The 19,924-nt window shown below is 54.7% G+C and overlaps 1 protein-coding gene across 1 annotated transcript in view; it reads right to left on the bottom strand.

The window, feature by feature from the left end:
- The window catches only part of MALRD1 (MAM and LDL receptor class A domain containing 1), a 58,715-nt gene that overhangs the window by 24,692 nt on the left and 14,099 nt on the right, over positions 1–19,924 (bottom strand). Inside the window, exons 9-19 of the mRNA XM_061555839.1 lie at positions 19,592–19,679; positions 17,946–18,119; positions 17,304–17,472; positions 15,216–15,372; positions 13,782–13,892; positions 12,844–13,057; positions 10,310–10,563; positions 9,662–10,115; positions 8,954–9,205; positions 6,384–6,541; positions 5,507–5,690 (exon numbers count right to left, since the gene is read on the bottom strand). Of these exons, the coding sequence (XP_061411823.1) occupies positions 5,507–5,690; positions 6,384–6,541; positions 8,954–9,205; positions 9,662–10,115; positions 10,310–10,563; positions 12,844–13,057; positions 13,782–13,892; positions 15,216–15,372; positions 17,304–17,472; positions 17,946–18,119; positions 19,592–19,679 (2,215 nt within the window). The remainder of the gene's footprint in view (positions 1–5,506; positions 5,691–6,383; positions 6,542–8,953; positions 9,206–9,661; positions 10,116–10,309; positions 10,564–12,843; positions 13,058–13,781; positions 13,893–15,215; positions 15,373–17,303; positions 17,473–17,945; positions 18,120–19,591; positions 19,680–19,924) is intronic.

Consider the following 19,924-nt stretch of genomic DNA (forward strand, 5'->3'; position numbering starts at 1 on the left):
GGGTGGGGGCAGCATTGGGGGGGAGGGAGGACGGGGAGGCATGCGAGAACTGATGTAGAGGGGAGCAAGGGGGGACAGTGGTGGTGGTGGAGGGTGTGGATCACATAACTGTGGCTGTGTTTACAATGCTCCCAATCCACTGCATTGTTTTCATTGCAAACTCTGCAACAATTGTGTGCGACCGTTGCATTAAATGCGTTCTCTTTGAACAACAACAAAAACCAGCAAACCTGGGCTGTGTGTCCTGGGCTAATCCACAAACAGTCTGAAGCTTCGCGAATATATTAAAAAAGGACCTTTAAATTGACTTTTGCGAGCGCTTTAGTAATGTCACTGTTACGTGACTGCTGGACTTTGGAATGAATCGGTGCAGGGCCAGCGCCATTGACCGAGCAACCCAACGTTCCTACCAGCTCCCTCTGCAGGAATGTGTTACATAACAGCTATATCATGGGACCTTGTTGCCAGAATCAAAGTATGAAAAATAAGAATAGGTCTTACCCTTTCTGGCAAGAAAACAGGTGTTAAGATTTCGATTTAAAGCTTTCGTGACTGCAGGGATTCATATTCTTGGTTCTTTCGGTAAAGTCACGTAGAAGGTAAATAATAACATAAAATAAAATAATAAAATTCTAACGACGTTTCGGCCACAACGCAAGCAGCCGTCCTCAGGTGAAGAACAGAGCTGGACACGTCGTGAGAATTGTATAATGTTTTGTTTTTTATAATTTTATTATTTCCCTTCTACGCGACTTTACCGAAAGAACCAAGAATAGGTGTTAAGATGTTCAAACACATTTTAAAAGGAATCAAGTTTGCATTAAACACACACATTACTTGTGGCGAACACGCAAACAAACACGCTCTGATAATGAATCATATACGCATTGCCTTTGACACTGATTGGTCTACACCAGAGACAGCCTTCTTTAGAAAACACGTGACAGGCGTGCAACATATAGGAAAGGTCCCAAGCGCTGCTCACGATCGCACAGAACAAGAAGCCACGCCGTGCTGATGAGACTCGGAAAGTGGAAGCACGTCCCAGCGTGTGCCCGTTCAAAACGCTAAGATGCAGGAGCCCGTTGGGTCCAGAAGGATGTTTTTTTGGCGGATGGACACAAATGTTATCGAATGTTATTTTTGGACAATGAAACGGGAGCATCGGCCATCCGCCCTCCCAAGTTCCACAGTCCAACGAATGTTGTGGGGGGGGGAGTGGTGGTGTAGCGGCTAGCGCCACGCTCGCGCTACGAAACTCGGCCACCCGAGTTCGATTCCCGCTCACGGCCACCAACAGGAATGATAGCGATTGTCTAAACTGCTCGTGGGCCTCACCTAGGTTGACTCGGCCTCAAATCAGTACCTGGTGAAGTGTGCAAACATCGCCACTACGGAGACAAAGGCGGTCGGGCGTAGTGCTGGCCACTCACCCCCCCTGTTGTGCTGTCCGGGCCATCAGCACTTGCCCCAACAGTCTGTTAAGACGATTTGGATGATATTTATTTTTTTTGTACGTGGGGAGCGGCGGTGCAGTGGTTAGTGCACGGCACAGTGAATCCAGGAAACTTGAGAAGGAATCTTAACACTGGCTAAGAGCAGTGGAGTGCGACATTAGGACTCGTCCTGAGCCTTCCCTAGGTCGACTCAGCCTTAAATGAGTACAAGGTGCAATGTGTATCAAAAGGTGCTCGCTAACAACACTGGGTCTTTGTCTCTGTTGCTTATGTGTGTATGTGTGAATACATATACATGCATGCTTATATGTACGTGTATGCACATGCGTTTTACGCGTGTGTGCATATTTGCACACGTGTATGTGATGTCAGTGTGATGCTGGTTGGCTGACTGGCTGCATGGCCGACTGCCTGACTCCGTGTCTGGCTGGCTGACTGACTGAATGGTCGGCTAGCTGACTGCCTCGCTGGCTGGCTGACCGGCTGACTGGCCGACTGCCTGACCAGCTCGCCAGCCGACCAGTGGCGTAGCTAGGATATTTTACGCCCGGGGACGAACTATAAAATTGTCGCCCCCCCCCCCGTTTAATCACATACCAAAATGTAATTACATGACATGTAGGCTGTGTGTGGCGGGATATATAAACTTTTAGGTTGAGGTGTAGATTTGTGCAGTCGTTTCAGGCTGCCGCGCCCGCCGCAACAAGTTATAATGTAACTCGTATTTTATTTTACTTTTATTAATTTTAATGTTTTACCTACGTGACTTTACCGAAAAAACCTAAGAATATTATAATGTAACGTTGTAAGCCTAATTTTGGCGCCCCTTTACCTTGGCGCCCGGGGACATGTGTACCCCGCTGCCCCCTCCTAGCTACGCCTCTGCAGCCGACTGGCTGAATGGCTGACTGGCTGACCGGCCGACTGGCTGACCGGCCGTCAATAATGAGGAGCGTGGCGAGAGGTGGCCAGTCTGGCCAGGGCCAGCGCTCCTCCCAGCAGGCTGCGGACTGCGCGTCGTGGACGACGCGTGAGAATCGCCGTCGCAGCGGCTCTCGCCACAACATCTTCGCACGCATCCCCCCCACCCCCCCTCCACCCGTTCACTCGCAGAGATTTACAACAAATTAGGAACATCGTGTTCCGCAAACTGTACGCTTTTGTTGCTGGCCGCAGCACTTCTCATTTTCTCTGGGTATGGGATGGTTTTAAAAATATAAATAACCCACCTACTCCCCACCACCACCACCCCCACACTCCACTCCCCACCGATGCGTTTTTGGGTCGTGCAGCCGGTTGTTCGGCGCGGGGCCGGAGGGTCGCTCCGCTGTTGCCGGCAGCTTCTTTGCGCGCCGAGCGAGACGTGCCGAGCGAGACGCGCGGCACTCCGTAACGCCCCGGAGGAGCTCCACTCTGCAAAGGGCTTCTTCTCAAGCAGCACTGAAGCCCCCATGAGTGGGGCATGCGGCGTGGGCGGAAGGCTCAGCGGTAAATATCACTCGTTGATAATAAGGGGGCCGTCCATAAATGACGTCACGCGATTTTTAACGATTTTTGACCCCCCTACCCCCCTCGTCACACGGCGTCGCAAAAAGTCAGACCCCCCGTCAAATATGACGTTACAAAGCTCTGCCCCCCCCCCCAAAAAAAAAAAAACATCCTTCAAATCGCTTTAAATTATTGTCATTGTAGTGCGTATTTAAGGTGCCGCTGCTCTGATGTTGAAGGAGAAAACATTTATCAAAAAAATGTCTGACCCCCCCCACCCCCAGGTGCGTGACGTCATTTATGGACGGCCCCTAAGACACTCGCTTCCCATTCATTTTCACCGCCCCCCCTCCCCTCCTCCTTCAAGGAGGTTTCACTCCACATTATTTTTTTTCATCCCAATTGATGTTTTCTATCCATCGTACTTTGGTACCTGTTGAACAACATTTTTTCAAATTAAACGCTAAACCACGATGACCTTGCTATCATACACATTTGTAATCTAGAGATACAAGTCTGGAAGTATATCATTGTTAGCAATTGCCACCAAGGAGTAATTTTGGGTCCAGAGCCTCAAGGATCGGATGAACAATCTGCCGACACACAAAACAACCCCTTCCACCCACCCCGCGCAGGTGATTCAAATAGGATCGTAATTTTAGTCAAGAATCAATTCCTTTTCTTTGCACTGCAGAGAATGGAAGCGCCTCTAAGTGGCTACCGGGGCGATGGATGAACCCATTACGTGAAATATGTGAATCTTAAAAGACATCGATAGACGCACAAACGATTAGCTGCAGACGCTGACAAATAGGCCACGATTCCTTCCAGCGACGTCCCCTGCCCAAGTCCACTTTCTCTTCTGATGTCTTTAACTTGCGTACGATCTCAAATCCGCGGGCGGCTCTGTCTGGCAACGTTCGTTCCCGACGCCTTCTTGGCAGCCACACTGGGGCGGAAGCTTAAAGCGTCAACGGCGCTGCACGCGGTCGATATCATTGCACCAAAGATTCATCGACGTACCATCCCGAGTGGGGATATAAACCAAACGGCTCTCCAAACACACGCGGCCACGCTATCCGCGGCATCGATCCGAATTTAATGGCCAGTTGTAGCTTTTTTTTTGCCCACTTCAGCAATTGTTTCTTGCTGTGGTTGTCCCACCTGATGACGGACGCTTGTGTTGCGCCCGAAACGTGGTGATTAAATGTATTTTATTTTTTATACTTACGTGACTTTACCGAAAGAACCAAAGAGTGTAGTTGTAGCTTTGTTGAACGCGATACACGACCCAGAGATTAGGTCACATGGAAATGTATGGCAGTCAAATATTCTAAACGCATATTTCAAAATGTGGGGGGAACAACCAGAGGACCCAGGTAAAAATCCATGCGACCACGGAGAGAGACACGCAAACTCCAAATATACCGGCGTTACATGGTCAGGTTCGAACCCATGACCTCCTGTATACCAGGCAAGGTAGTGAACATCCCACCGCCGTGGCACCCACGGTGGCAGGATGGACCCACATACCTGCCTATTTAGGGTCGTTCAATACCAGATCAACCAAGCGTATACTTGCCCAGCTTTGTATTTGGACGGCTTTGTGTTTGGCAATGGAGGGTACCACCCAGATATTAGGTTCAGTCTGACCTTCATCTCCCCAGATAAGATTGACCCGACAAGACCGTTTGGCGACCTTTCAGGTATGCTAATTTGGCTCAGGGCTGAAGCAGAAATTTAGAGTTTTCAGTTCGACGATATTTTTTAAGCTCTTAAAAAGATGCAGCTTTTTTCATTTTATGGGGATACAAATATATATATAAACTCCGGTTAGCACGATTGGCTACGGACGGTGCGAAAGAAGTTCAACGTGCATACATATGAACGCAGGACGTAACAGTTGACATGACGTTTGACCTCGGCCTTGCTCAAGTTACGTGAAAATCTGGAGCGCTCAGGTTCAGAGCGCGAGAATCCAATGTGCGCGCGCTTCAAGCGGACAGCCGGCGATTCAGGCCGATTTCAATACTTCCACCACCGCGTCCCATCTAGTTCATCGTTTCACCACTAGGAGTGCTGTAGTCGAGCGTTCGGGTTACCACCACGGCCCTTCTGGAACTGGGGGCATGTGGTGGGTAGCCCAAATCTGTCGACTTCCCAGGAACAACAAGAATAAGACAGATTCCTGCCATGTAACATCAGCTTAACAGCGCCTGGTCGCTCCGTGGTAGAGCGAGTGGCTCGCAACCTGAATCATGCCAGTTCAAATCCTGCTGTGGCGTTGACTCAGCCCATCATTCCTCTCAGGGTCGACAAAATCAGTACCACTTTGTGGTAAATTCCTATGGTTGTGCTATGGAAAGATGTCACGCCCCCCCCCCCCTTCGCCTGGGTATAGGAATGTGGAGTTTCCACTACTTGCCGAGGGCTATAAACAAGAGCATGAGCAGGCGGAAACCGATCACTCCCGACTCGTTAAGTCGAGTTTCAACTTCACGTGCCGATAATCCCGCTCCGTGCTCTCCCCGACCGCCGCCGCCGCTGCCGCCGTTGCTCACCGGGCGAGCAGTGCAGGAAGTCGATGTCGTCGATGGCGGTTCCGCCCGCGTAGTTGTGCGTGCGCACTCCCTCCAAGATGACCACGAAGTTGCGCAGGCGCTTGAGCGGCACCAGTGCCTGGCGCCAGACCCCGACCTGCTCGCTCGGCTGGCTCCTCCACATTTCGATCAGGTTGTACTCCGTCTGCCAAGGGAAGGCCGCGATGACGGGACCGATCGCAACAACGGTGGAACCGAACGCGACGACGGGACCGAATGCGACAACGATGATGGAACCTATATTCATCTTCTTGGTTCTTTCGGTAAAGTCACGTCGAAGGGAAATAATAAAAATAAAACATAAGAAAATCATTCTCACGACGTTTCGGCCACAACGCAAGCAGCCATCCTCAGGTGAAGAACAGGTCTGTCGGGAAGACAGCGTCTGAATGAAACACCCCAGACGCTGTCTTCCCGACAGACCTGTTCTTCACCTGAGGACGGCTGCTTGCGTTGTGGCCGAAACGTCGTGAGAATTATTTTATTATGTTTTATTTTTATTATTTTATTATTTCCCTTGTACGTGACTTTACCGAAAGAACCAAGAAGATGAATACCTGCAAGTCACGAAAGCTTTAAATCGAAATGGAACCTATATTCTTAGGTTTTTTCGGTAAAGTCACGTAGGTAAAAAATAAAAATTTATAAAAGTTAAATCAAAATATTTTATTTTTATTTTACTTGCATCACGTGACTTGACTTTTATTACGTGACTTTATTACGTGACTTTACCGAAAAAACCTAAGAATATGAATCCTTGCAAGTCACGAAAGCTTCAAATCTACGATGACGGAACCGTGCGCGTGGGCGAGCCAGCCAGGTAGCGGCGTGTACGGACCTTGACGATGACGCGCAGGCCGCCGGAGGTGGCGGAGGACATGTAGTACCAGAAGGAGAGGGTGCAGAGGCGGCTCGACTGGTGGAACTCGCCGCTCTTCAGGTGGCCCTTGTCGCCCTGCCGCCCGCTCTGCGTCGGCTCCAAGAAGAAGAAGTGGCCTGAATCGGAATCAATATTTTTTTTAATCTTCTTGGTTCTTTCGGTAAAGTCATGTAGAAACGTCGTGAGAATTATTGTATTATGTTTTTTTTAATTATTTTATTATTTCCATTCTACGTGACTTTACCGAAAGAACCAAGAAGATGAATCCCTGCAGTCACGAAAGCTTTAAATCGAATTTTTTTTTTAAATTTAGGGCTGGGGGCATTCCGATGAGCTACGGATATATTTTACGCGCGTGTCGAATTGACGACACCCCCTCGACACCGCAGCACGGTGAGCATGGCCCTGGCTGCTCAGAAAACCCGGCCCCTGGACCCCAGTGGCCAGTGCGAGTGCAGCTACATCACCTGCACTCTCAGCAGCCGCGCAACTGCCTCACCGCCAACGCCGCGCTACGGTCGCCACGGGATGTTCATGTTCGCTCTGCGAAGGAGCCCGAGCGGTCGCATTCCGCAGGAAGCTGTGAAGTCGGGAGGTGGTCGCGGCGTGGAACGCAGGGACACACGACTGCCTCTGATGATTAACATGATGAATTCTAGATTTGAAGCTTTCGTGACTGCAAGGATTCATATTCTTAGGTTTTTTCGGTAAAGTCACGTAGGTAAAAAAAATAAAATTAATAAAAGTAAAATTAAAAATAAAATTAAAATCACGACGTTTCGGAGGCAACACAAGCTTCCGTCTTCAGGTGGAACCGTCACAGCACGCTTGCTGTATCAAGTAATCATAATGAAGCTGATGAGATTGATACCGATCCTGATACTGATACTACTACCCTGATAGTGATGATGATGATGATCCAGATTATGTTAATGAACCTGAGTATGCTATGTGAGACGAGGAGAGGGCTGAGCCCTCAGCACGGGGCGGGGACTGCAGGCGATGGGGACAAAGCCTCCTCTGGTTCTACCACCGCCACCACCACCACTATCACCACCACGACCCCCACCACAATCGCTGCTGTCACCACCGCCACCACCACCGTCACCACTGCCACCACTACCACCACCGCTGGCACCGCCACCAACACCATCGCCACCACCGCCACCAATACTACCGTCACAACCACCACCACCGCCGCCGCAACCACCGCCACCACCGCCACCACCACCGCCGTTGCAGCCACTACCGCCACCACCAGGGCTGGATTACCACATGGGCTTTCGGGGATGCAGCCCAGGGCCGAACATTTTCAGGGCCCCTCAAAGAAAAAAAATATATATATCCTGCTTTATAATGGCTGAAATACTGGCGCACGACGATGCATCCTATGCATTATGTGTTAATTAAACCCTTAACATCGCTGTGTATTACTACCAGCTATGCGCCATTGTATTTCAGTGTGATGTACGAATTTCTGTTTTAAAATTCGTACATTGCACTGAAAACCCCAAACTCAAGAACACAGAGTAAACAACCACTTGCGTGCGTGCGTGCGTCATGTTACATATGTGCCCTCTGCTGGCAGACTAATGGCCGCTTACAGGCTGTGGCCGAGTCACCGTCCGCCGCATAAGCAGGTGCCCCTTCAAATGTTTGAGTTGAGATGCGATGCGAGGTGCTCAGCAATCCAAATCACATCCCAAACTATCGGAAGGTGGGCAGAGGGGGGGGGGGGGAACCCCTGTGACAGCTGTCCATGCCCTCCATAAATACGATTATTATTTATGGATTTGAAGTTTTCGTGACTGCAAGGGTCCATACTTTTGTTTTTTTCGGTAAAGTCACGTAGGTAAAAAAAAATTTTAATCACGACGTTTCGGAGGCAACACAAGCTTCCGTCTTCAGGTGGAACCGTCACAGCAAAGTTACTGTATATTTTCTTTTTGACCTACGTGACTTTACCGAAAAAACCAAAGAGTACGATTATTATTATGGACATCTGTGAAAAAGAGCTTTATAGCTACATCATGGGACCTCCTTTGCCTGTACCAAAACATGAGAATGGATTTCCCGTTTTTTCTGGCAACAGAACTGGCAACAATACTCTGATAGTGTAATTGTATTTGTGCTGTTCCCCTTTTGGCATCCTCTGGTCTAACACCGTTTGAGACGAGGCTCAAAGGAAGCTGTCTCTGGTGTGGACCAATCAGTTTCAAAGACAATGCATATATTATCTGACCACAAATATTGTGGTTAATGCAGACATGATTCCTTGTCAGAGGTTTCAGTTTGGTGTTTTAACATCTCGACACCTGTTTTGTTGCCAGAAAAAAGGAGAAAACCTATTCTCACAACTTTCTAGCTCATCGGACTCCTCCAGTATTAATCATTATTTTGATTCCAGCCACGGGCCCCCGATAAACCTCAACGTAGGTCTAGCTGTAGTGGCCGGCCAAGCGTAGCCTCCGGTTCCACCACCGCCATCGCCACCGCCATCGCCACCGTCACGGCCGTGTGTTGTCTACCCTGCTCGGAGCCCAGCGTGTGGTCCACGGGGGGGCGCGGGCCGTGCGGGGAGCCGTGGCCCAGGACCCAGTTGAAGCAGTCGGACTGCGAGTTCTCCCAGCCGCAGGTGTCGCCCTGCTCGAAGGTGCACGCGGAGCCGCACTCGCTCTCGTCGGAGCCGTCCTCGCAGTCCGCTTGGAAGTCGCACAGCCGCTCCTCGTGCACGCACCGGCCGTCCGTCGCGCAGGGACGCTGATCGCGCCCGCAGTGGTCTGGGAGGGGGCCGGGGGAGAAGGCGGGTGGGGAGGCGGGGCGGCGGCGGGGGGGGGGCGCAGAGGTCATACATCGGAAATTCATGTACCATGACAGTCAAACCGATATTTAACATTTTCAGAGATGGAATTTAGGAAAATTAAGCACGGAACACGGTGTAAAGTCACGAGGTTATTTTTGGAGCCCGGGTTGCTGGGAGCATCAACTGACCGCCGTCAAGACACCACATTTCGTCACGGGTATCTGAACCCTGGCTACGACCCAAGGACTTTGGCAGAGCCAGATGAGCACTCCGAGGCCCATGAGCGACCGGCCACCTCCCCCGCTGCACGTCGTGAATGCGAGGACACGCACAGCAACAAACGGCGCCGCGCGTCGCGGTTCCCCCCAGTAATCTCGCTCGCCCGTGCTGCTAGCATCTCCACGGAAAGAGGAGGAGGAGCTTCTCCGCTCACCGTGGTCGCCGGAGCCGTTGTTCGGCGGCACCACGACGGGAGTGCACTCCATGCTGAAGGTAATGTCGTCGAGGACGATGGCCGTGCGGCTGCCCGTGCCCACGAGGCCCTCGATGATGACGGAAAAGGGGTGCGACGCGTCGAGTATGACCACCTCGCGCTGCCACACCGCGTCCTCCTGCTGGTCCGTCAGGTTGAGGAGCAGCTGCCAGCGGTCCTGCTCCACCAGCAGCTCCAGGTCCTCTCCGTCGAGGGCTTCGGCCGAGGAGGACGCGGACGAGGAGGAGGAAGAGGAGGCCGAGAAGAAGGAGGAGGAGAGGGGCCGCCGGCGCAGCTTTCTGCCGGAGAGCTGCGACTTCCCGTCAAGCGCCGACACCAGCCACCCGGCCAGCTCGGCGCGGTAGATGCGCAGCGAGCCCACGCCTTTACCCAGCATGCAGTAGTGGAACAGCAGCTGTTACACGTTCACACAACACGTCGTCGCGAGAGAGATCATTGTACGCTCACGATGACAAATACAGTCAGGGAACTTTGCATACGTGTCTTTCTTTTTGTTATAGGCTCTTCGCATGTCCGCCACTTGCAAAAAAGGGTGTCTCTCAGAGGGGGGTATGTGGAAAGGGGAACAACAATCGTCAAAAAAGAAACCTTGCATTCGTGCGTGCCGGCGCTGATGGGTGGCACGGAGATGCGTGCCAGCTGGCCCGGCAGGCGCGGGAAGGTGCTCTCTAGGCTGAGGTAGTGGCCACGGGGGTCGCGCAGCGTGTGGTCCGTGGGCATCGGCCCCCCACCGCCCAGCGGGGAGCTGCCCGAGCTCAGCGTCCAGTCGGCGTCGTCAGCGTCGTACCACTGGCGCCACGTGCACAGGTCGAACTCGAAGTTGCAGTGGCCGGGGTAGCCCGCTGTGTGGCCCGCACAAAGACAAAGGTGTCCGTGTAAAGCCTTCACAGACTGTTGGGGAAAGTATGTACATACGTACGTTGACCTTCTTTTGCACCGTACTTAGCCAACCGTGCTAATCGAAGGTGCGCGGGGGGGAAGGACAACAAACTAAATTACAAAAAACAGAAAAAATAAATTAGTTTTTAAAATCTAGATTTTGTTGCAGGGGGTTCGTCTTTTATTCCTTTCCTCCCATCCACACCTGTCCCCAGCCGTCCCAATCTCGTTCCTGCCAACGAACCCCTCTTTCCACGCGTTCTCTCCCTTATATCTCCTCACCTGCTCCTCCCCCTTCTCCTGTCACCGTCCCACTCCCCCTCCTATTGGTGGGGATCCTTCCCCTGACACCCCTACAAGTGCATAGCTCCCAGTGGCCTCCTAATATCGAAAGGAAGACCGTTCCAGACGGCCGCAGAAGTGCGTCTCGGAACGCGCGCGATGCGGTGATCGTCTTTGTTCGCTGGTTAGTTAAAAGTCGCCGCTACGAGGATGACCGGAGTTCGCGGCACGGTTTAAGTGCTGTAATCGAGCACCTGCGTAGGCCGGTGCGGCACGTGACGGGGGGTGGTGGTGGTGGCCAGCAATGCTGATGCTTACTACGCACCGCAGTGTGTGTACTCATTTTAAGGTGGAGTCGACCTAGAGGAGGCCTGGGACCGGTTCAAATATTCGCCACCGTTTTTAGCTGTGAGCGGAATCGAACTCGGGTCGCCGGGTTCCTACTTGACACCTGTGAAAAAGAGCTTCACAGCTCATCGTATTTCCCCAACATGAACAAAGATTCTGATTCTGAAGATTCTGGGGCGCAGCTCGCTAGCCACTCAGCTTCCGCTCCCCCGCATGCACCCGCACGACAAAAACAAACGCTCGCACGCATACCTAAGTATGCAAGCAGGTACGTGTGCACGCACGTACACAAACTGCGACATTTTAACGTGATGGGATTCTGCAGTGACGAGTCGCCCGGTTGGAAGCGTGGCCGCGGGATGTTCACGGGCGGCTGATGGCGGCCCCCGGCTTTCAGACCCCGCATGCCAGCGCCGCTGGCTCGGCATCTCTTTGACCTTTGCAGCGGGTGGCTTCGTTAAGTTCGAATCCCCCGCCTCGGGCTGCTTGTGCGGTCACTCATTTTTACCCGTCCCTCGGCGATCTCAGCGGTGCCGGTGAGCAGCCGGACCCCCCCCCCCCCGCACCACGAACCACCCGTCCACCTTGGAGTTACCGGTCCTCAGTGCCTTTCATCTCTTTTAGTCTCAGCACTTAATGTTTTCACCCACACGAGTACATTCCTGTGCTGCTATTGACAGTGGCGAGATGTAACTACCCCCCCCTGGTATACAGGAGGTCGTGGGTTCGATCCCGACTCTGATGCCTGCTGTATATTTGGAGTTTGCACGTTTCTCTCTCTCTCTCTCCCTGTGGTCACGTGGAATTTCCTCTGGGTCCTCCGGCTTCTCCCTCCACGTTTAGAATCAACAGCACGCGTTTAGAGTATTTGGCTGCGATAAATGTCTACATGATGATAGGCCACTTCGTTGCGCTATCATTTGTGGCAGGGTCACTTCTGAAAAAGAGATACATAGCTCAGTCGGTCTTACCTAGTGAAATAAAAAATTGTAAAAAAGTAGTTTCAGAAAAATCAAGGTGCCACGAAAACGCAAGCGTTCCGGCACATTCCGGATAATATCGGTCATCGCTCTACTTGCTCCCTCTCTCCCTCTGACCCGGCCTCCCGGCCCCGGCTGACCGCCACTACCGCCACCACCACCACCACCGCCACCACCACCGCCACCACCACCGCCACCACCACCACCGCCACCACCACCGCCACCACCGCCACCACCACCACCGCCACCGCCACCGCCACCGCCACCGCCACCACCAGCACCACCAGCACCGCCACCACCACCACCACCGCCACCACCACCGCTGCCACCAGCACCACCACCTCCAGCACCACCGCCACCGCCACCACCGCCGCCACCGCCACCACTACCGCCACCACCGCCACCACTGCCACCACCACCACCACCACTGCCACCACCACCACCGCCGCCACCACCACCACTACCGCCACCATCGCCACCACCACCACCACCACCGCCGCCACCACCACCGCCACCGCCACCACCGCCACCACCGCCACCATCGCCACCACCGCCACCACCACCACCGCCACCGCCGCCGCCACCGCCACCACCGCCACCGCCACCACCACCGCCACCGCCGCTGTCACTCACCGCAGATCTGTGGCGTCTCGTCTGAATTGTCAATGCAGTCGTTGTTGAAGTCGCAAAGGCTGCTCGCCGGCACGCAGAGCCCGTTGTGGCACGGGAAGTCAGTCGCCGAGCAGGGCTGCGTGCCGGGCTCGGGCGGAGCACAGTCCGAGAACTCCAAGTCGTCGATGGCGAGGTCGCCAAGGTAGCCCACGCCCTTCCGCACGCGCACGATGACCTGGCGACACGGGGGGGGGGAGGTGAGGGTCAAGGACAGAGGTGCAAGGTTTGTGGGGGCAGGAGCGGCGTGTGAAGTTATGTGGTTACAACGCTAGGCCAGGAGTCTGGCAACCTTTCAAAGTAGAAGAATAAACCGCGTGAATTTGTTTTTTTCCCCCTCCTCGTTATTCTATAACAACGCAGTTTTGACTGTTGTACATTTTGTCGTCACCAAGACATTCGATAGTGACCCATTCCCCGCCATATTCGATAAATTGTTTATTATCTTTCCGTTAAAGTGTCTTTATATTTTTGCTATCCCCAAATCGGAACTGGAACTCCTTGCAGCCGCTGCGTTGACAGAGAGAGAGAAAGAAAGAAAGTGATGCGATAAAGTGATGAGAGAGAATGGTGATGCGAGAATGAGATAAAGTGATGAGAAAGTGATGAGCTTGATTATTTAAGTACTTTCTAAAGGAAATCCATTTCAAGGGTAGTTTTGGTAGGGCGAACACCACTATCCTGTCCACGAGCATCTCCGGAACGTATCGCTCACAAATGAACGAGGGAAGACCGCGGGCCTACGCTCTTGGCGGCGGAGGGCAGTGCAGACAACGCTACCCTGTCGTGTCGTATTTCTACGCTGCCACATCTGTGCAACCCCCTCCTTCACCAGCTCCTGCTGGCCGACGAGGCGAAGTAAAAATGGTCAAACAGCGTGTACGGGGCGGGCGGGAACATGCCTGGAAGCGGACGCGCACGCCCAGGAGCACCCGCGCGTGCCTCCAGCCGGCGCCCTGGTCACCGTTCTTCATCCACAGAGGGTACGTCTCGTTCATGGAGGACACGAGCACCTGGGCGCGGGGACGCGGTACGGAACGTTCGCGTCAGAACGTTTAGGTCGGAAGCATTGGGTCAGTGCGTTCGGTCAAAACGTTCCGTCCGAATATTCCAACTGAAAGTTTGGACAAAACAACGGGTCAGAAGATTCAGTCGGAACGCACGGTCAGAGCGTTCGGTCGGAGCATTAGGTCAGAGCGTTCAGTCGGAATGTTTTGGTGGGCATGTGGATTTGGAACATTGAGTAGGAACGTTACGTTAGCAAGGGTCAGCCAGAATAATCGATTGGACCGTTCTGTTGGAACGCTCAGTCAGAAATCTCGTGAGAGCATTCGGTCACAACACGAAAAAAGCCATCATTACTGAAGCACGTCTATCATTCGTCCATCGGCCAATCTTACACAGGCAGTCTACTGAACGTTGCTCATAGTGTTTTCTGTGAATGTGCTCGCATGCCTGCCAACGTGCTTGTGGTGATAGATGTGCACGACAAAGACGAATGATGAAGGGTCTACTGCGATGATGACTACAAAGAACGTTCAGGCAGAAGCCTTTCTCTAAGTCCTGCCCACAAGGCTACGGAGAAGGCATGGTACCGTTTACTTCCTTCCGATATCAGGAAGCCACTAGAGCTATGGACTTTTAAATCACCGAGATTGATTTTGTGTAAAATTTTTGTCCCCACACCTCCGATTAGAACGGTTGGCTATGTATGCTGCGAAAGAAGTTCAACATACGTACGTACATATGACCCCTCTCTCCCACGACTTCATAAATTGTCACAATTCTGCATCACGATGAGACTCAACATCGTGACTTCTTCGTCCGTGGATTCACCAAAAAGGCACAAAACCGAGACGGAAAAAATTAACCCGTAGAAACAAAGTTTTTTACTAGAAATCCTTTATATGCGTGGCGGCTAGAGTCCTCTCGTCCTCTGGCTGGAGATGGCTGCCACCTATGGGTCAGATGATTGCCTGCCACCATTAAGCAATTGGTAATTAAATATAAAAAAAAAAATCCTAAAAAGTGTAAAGTTATGGAAATTTTTTTTCACGAAAATAAATTGTCACGCACACCGAGTCTGTGTGCAAAATGTCAGCTCGATTGGATCACAGGAAGTGGGTTTAAAAACGACCGAAAGATTTGCACGGTCGTAAGCGTGCAAGCAGGCAAGCAAGTGAACTTAATATAAAATATTTAAAAAGAGCAACTATATGGGCGAGGCCGGGTCAAATTGTGACAACCCCTCAGATCACCGTGGTGGAGAATCGTCGCCTGCCTCGCGTGCCTCGTGCGGTCGGCAGGAGCCTGCAATGCGCGTGCGGTGTGGATACCTGCAGCAGGCCGATGCTCACTCCCTCCATGTGGTACCAGAAGACCAGGTGACAATTCGGTCCCGAACGACCGATTGTGGGCGTCACGAGGTCCGACGCCTCCCAGAACTTCCCGCTCGAGCTGTCCGCATACAGGTACCAGCCCTCCGCATCGCCCCTGCCGCCACAAACAGCACGGGCAGGCCGCTAGGGTACGCAGCGGGGGGCAGCTATCGAGTGCGCACGTGATGCAACCGCACCGCAGTCCACGGGCAGGAGGAGCGCAGGTAACCTGCTACGGAAAGAGGGGTGGGGGAGGGAGGGGGGGGAGGGAGGGGGTGGTGGGGGAGGGAGGGGGGGGAGGGAGGGGGTGGTGGGGGAGGGAGGGTGTGGGGGGGGAGGGAAGGGGTGGTGGGGGAGGGAGGGTGTGGGGGGGAGGGAGGGGGTGGTGGGGGAGGGAGGGGGTGGTGGGGGAGGGAGGGTGTGGGGGGGGAGGGAAGGGGTGGTGGGGGAGGGAGGGGGTGGTGGGGGAGGGGGTGGTGGGGGAGGGAGGGTGTGGGGGGGGAGGGAGGGAGGGTGTGGGGGGGGAGGGGGTGGTGGGGGAGGGAGGGGGTGGGGGGGAGGGTGTGGGGGGGGAGGGAGGGTGTGGGGGGGGAGGGAGGGTGTGGGGTGGGAGGGGGTGGTGGGGGAGGGAGGGTGTGGGGGGGGAGGGAGGGTGTGGGGGGGGAGGGAGGGTGTGGGAGGGGAGGGAGGGGGTGGGGGGGGGAGGGTGTGGGGGGGGAGGGAGGGGGTGGGGGGGGAAGGAGGGTGTGGGGAGGGAGGGGGTGGTGGGGGAGGGAGGGTGTGGGGTGGGAGGGGGTGGTGGGGGAGGGAGGGTGTGGGGGGGGGTGGTGGGAGAGGGAGGGTGTGATGGGGGGGGAGGGTGGGGGTGGGGGGGGGAGGAGGGGGTGGGGAGGGAGGGGGTGGTTGGGGAGGGAGGGGGTGATGGGGGAGGGAGGGTGTGGGGGGGGGAGGGAGGGTGTGGGGGGGGGAGGGGGTGGTGGGGGAGGGAGGGTGTGGAGGGGAGGGAGGGGGTGGTGGGGGAGGGAGGGTGTGATGGGGGAGGGAGGGTGTGGGGGGGGAGGGAGGGTGTGGGGGGGGAGGGAGGGTGTGATGGGGGAGGGAGGGTGTGGGGGGGGAGGGAGGGGGTGGTGGGGGAGGGAGGGGGTGGTGGGGGAGGGAGGGTGTGGGGGGGGAGGGAAGGGGTGGTGGGGGAGGGAGGGTGTGATGGGGGAGGGAGGGTGTGGGGGGGGAGGGAGGGGGTGGTGGGGGAGGGAGGGGGTGGTGGGGGAGGGAGGGTGTGGGGGGGGAGGGAAGGGGTGGTGGGGGAGGGAGGGTGTGATGGGGGAGGGAGGGTGTGGGGGGGGAGGGAGGGGGTGGTGGAGGAGGGAGGGTGTGGGGGGGGTGGTGGGGGAGGGAGGGGTTGGGGAGGGAGGGGGTGGTGGGGGAGGGAGGGGGTGGTGGGGGAGGGAGGGTGTGGGGGGGGGGTGATGGGGGGGGAGGGAGGGGGTGATGGGGGAGGGGGTGGTGGGGGAGGGAGGGGGTGGGGGGGGAGGGAGGGGGTGGGGGGGGACCCAGCGCTGGCACTTGGCTGGGGGCCCTGGCAGCGCCAGCTTGATGCGTAGAGGCGACGTAGGCGGTGGCAGGTTGCTGGCACTCGGGAGGGGTGCCAATGTCAAGTCGTGCAGTTGGGCAGCTGTGATTGGTGGGTGCATGTGCCCAGGGGCGTGGGGTGGTTGGCATGGGCCCTGATGGGATTGGCTGCAGCACGTCATCACGGCCGTTGGTGGTGTAGACATGGGCACGTTTTGACCAATTTTCATTTCCAAGAAATACGTATTATTGAATCAACAGTTTTTTTTTGTAAACGGAGGTATGAGCATCAGGAGCAACTGCTGCAGTTGTGGTGATAGTGTTTTTTGTGGTGCTGGTGGTGTTTTGGTCGTATGGTGGTGGTGTTTTTGTGGTGGTGGCCGTGTTGGCGTTTTTGCGCCGGTGACAGTGGTGGCGGTGGTGTTTTCGTGGTCGCGGTGGTTGCAATATGGTGGCGGCAGTGGACACGACACGCACGTGGTGTGGTCGACGGTGGGTCTGTCGCCGGACTCCATGGGGTAAACTGTTGCTCCCTGTCCCAGGCTCCAGCGGAACCCATCCTCTTCGTTGCTGCCGCCGCCGGCAATGTCCCGGAGGACGGTCCAGAAGCACATGACCCCATCGGTGAACCCGCACTGCGGCAGCACTGCGGGTCGGGTGACGTGCAACGGCGGGAGAGAACGGTTACTGCCGACCTCTCAGCGGCACCAATTTCGGCGTCTCCGGCACGGCGTGCACCTCCCCGGAGAAATGCGGCCGCACCTCAGCAAAGTCATCGACGGACCAAAACACGACGACCGGAGTGTGCGCTCCTCCACATCCCGTACGGCTTCTGCACAAGGATCGAGGGGGTGGGTGGTGGGTGTGGGGGTTCCGCCGTGCGCTCTGGCGGCCCGTGAGTTTTTTGCATCGCGACCGCGCGTGCCACAGCCTCGTCAGCGCATGGCCAATACCCGTTGCTCCACATCGCGTACCACCGTCGCTCCACATCGCGTACGGGTCCCGCCACCGAACATGCTCGCGAATCCGCCCCAACTCCCACTCGCCCCCACCCTCCATCCCCGCCCCCGCCGCCCCCCCCGCCCCAACCACCCCACCACCCCTCACCCCACCGCGTACCGCAGCGAGCCTCGTCGCTGCCGTCGGCGCAGTCTTCGCGGAAGTTGCAGCGCGCGCCCGGGGAGAGGCAGGCGGCGTCCGAGCGGCACACGAACTCGCCCTCGGAGCAGTCGTTGGGCAGCAGCGTGGACGAGGCGACGGGGTTCGTCGGGGTCACGAGCAGTGGCAACTCCCCTGCGAGCGAGCGTGAGCGCAAGAGAGAGAAAGAGAGAGGGTCGCCTACAGATAGAACGGGGTGTTTGGCAAAAAAACGATTTTGTTTGTGCATGATATGGGCGCGGATAGGGGGCCGTCCACCTGGGGGGGGGGGGGGTTTCAGACATTTGTGACGATGTGTGACGAGGGGGGGGGGTTTGCGAAGTGTGACGTCATGTAAAAATGCGCAACTTTTAATAAATATAGAATTGGTATAGCAACACTAATTGTTATAACAACACTCCTACAGCATCAGAGTGCAGCGCCACATTAAATACGCACTACAATGACAATAGTTTAAAGCGATTTGAAGCATGTTTTATTTTCAAAATGGAAATATGGTTTCGGAGTGGGGGGCAGAGCTTTGTGACGTCATATTTGACGGGGGGTCTGACTTTTTGTGACGCCGTGTGACGAGGGGGGGGGGGGGGGAGTAAAAAATTGTCCAAAATCGCGTGACGTCATTTATGGACGGCCCCTAGCGCTGAAGCTCAATGCTCGTAGCTTGTGGGGCCCTGGCGTGCTGAACGTGTCAGCTGTTTAGACAACTGTTTGTGAGGCTTGCCTTCGTAACCAAAAATAAATATCGCGGGAAAGTGGATCAGCGGTGCAGTGGTTAACGTGCTACCCCGTGACGCGAGGGGCACGTGATTGAATCCCGGCCACGGCTAAACATCGGTGGCGAGCGAAATCGGAAACGACTCCCCACCTTCACGAACCCGCACTGAGCAGGACAGCTCGGGCGAAGCACGCTCAACGAACCCCAACGACGGAGGAGGCCTTCATCCAACAGCGAGTATTCAAAGTGGCTTTGGTGAATTATCGCTAAACATTATTATTATTGTAATTGTTTTATTACCCTTCTATCTGGCAACAAAACGGACACCTTTTTTTGACAAGGAGTCATGTTTGCATAGACCACAATACCTGCAGCCATAATGCAAACGAAAAACAGAACTCTGATAATGTATGCACTGTCCTTGAAGTTGATTGGTCCACACCCGAGACAGCTTTCCTTAGAGCCTAGTCTCACATGGGTTGGACCAGATGACGCCAAAAGGCGCACAACTCAAAGACAATGCACCATCAGAGTATGAGAGCTCGGGGTAAGCGTTTACACCATTGGAACCTCATTTGCCAGTAAAAAATATGATAATTGTTTTTTTACCCTTCTATCTGGCAACAAAACTGACACCTTTTTTACAAGGAATCATGTTTGCATAGACCACAATACTTGCAGCCATAATGCAAACAAAAAACATAACTCTGACAATATATGCACTGTCCTTGAAGTTGATTGGTCCACACCCGAGACAGCTTTCCTTAGAGCCTAGTCTCACATGGGTTATTATTATTATCATTGCAAGACCGGAAGGCGCCAAACAAGGGCTGCATGCTCATGACATGTCTGCCGCAGATCAAGCCCGCCGTGTGCGTCTCCCATTTCTCACCGTCGAAGAGGGGGCAGTTGATGAAGGACAGGTCATCGATGGCAATGTCACTGTGGTAGTCATCGCCAACTACTCCCTCAATCAGCACCTGCACCCACACACCCACACAAGGCACAAAGACCCCACCTTCAACATAATGTTGGCACGACACATGAGGGGTTGGGTGGCCAAACACTGAGCCCGACCGCTGATTGGTTACAAACCGCACCAGGTGCTCATTTAAGGCTGCATCTACCTAGGGGAGGCTCAGGAACCGCCACTGTTATTGGTCATTAGCGGGAATCGAACTCGGGTGGCCGGGGTTTCTTAGCGCAGCGCGCTAACTGCTGCACC

The sequence above is a fragment of the Lethenteron reissneri genome, chromosome 21, assembly GCF_015708825.2.
Source record: "Lethenteron reissneri isolate LAM-NWPU_2019-01 chromosome 21, ASM1570882v1, whole genome shotgun sequence".
Classification (NCBI taxonomy): Eukaryota; Metazoa; Chordata; class Hyperoartia; order Petromyzontiformes; family Petromyzontidae; genus Lethenteron; species Lethenteron reissneri.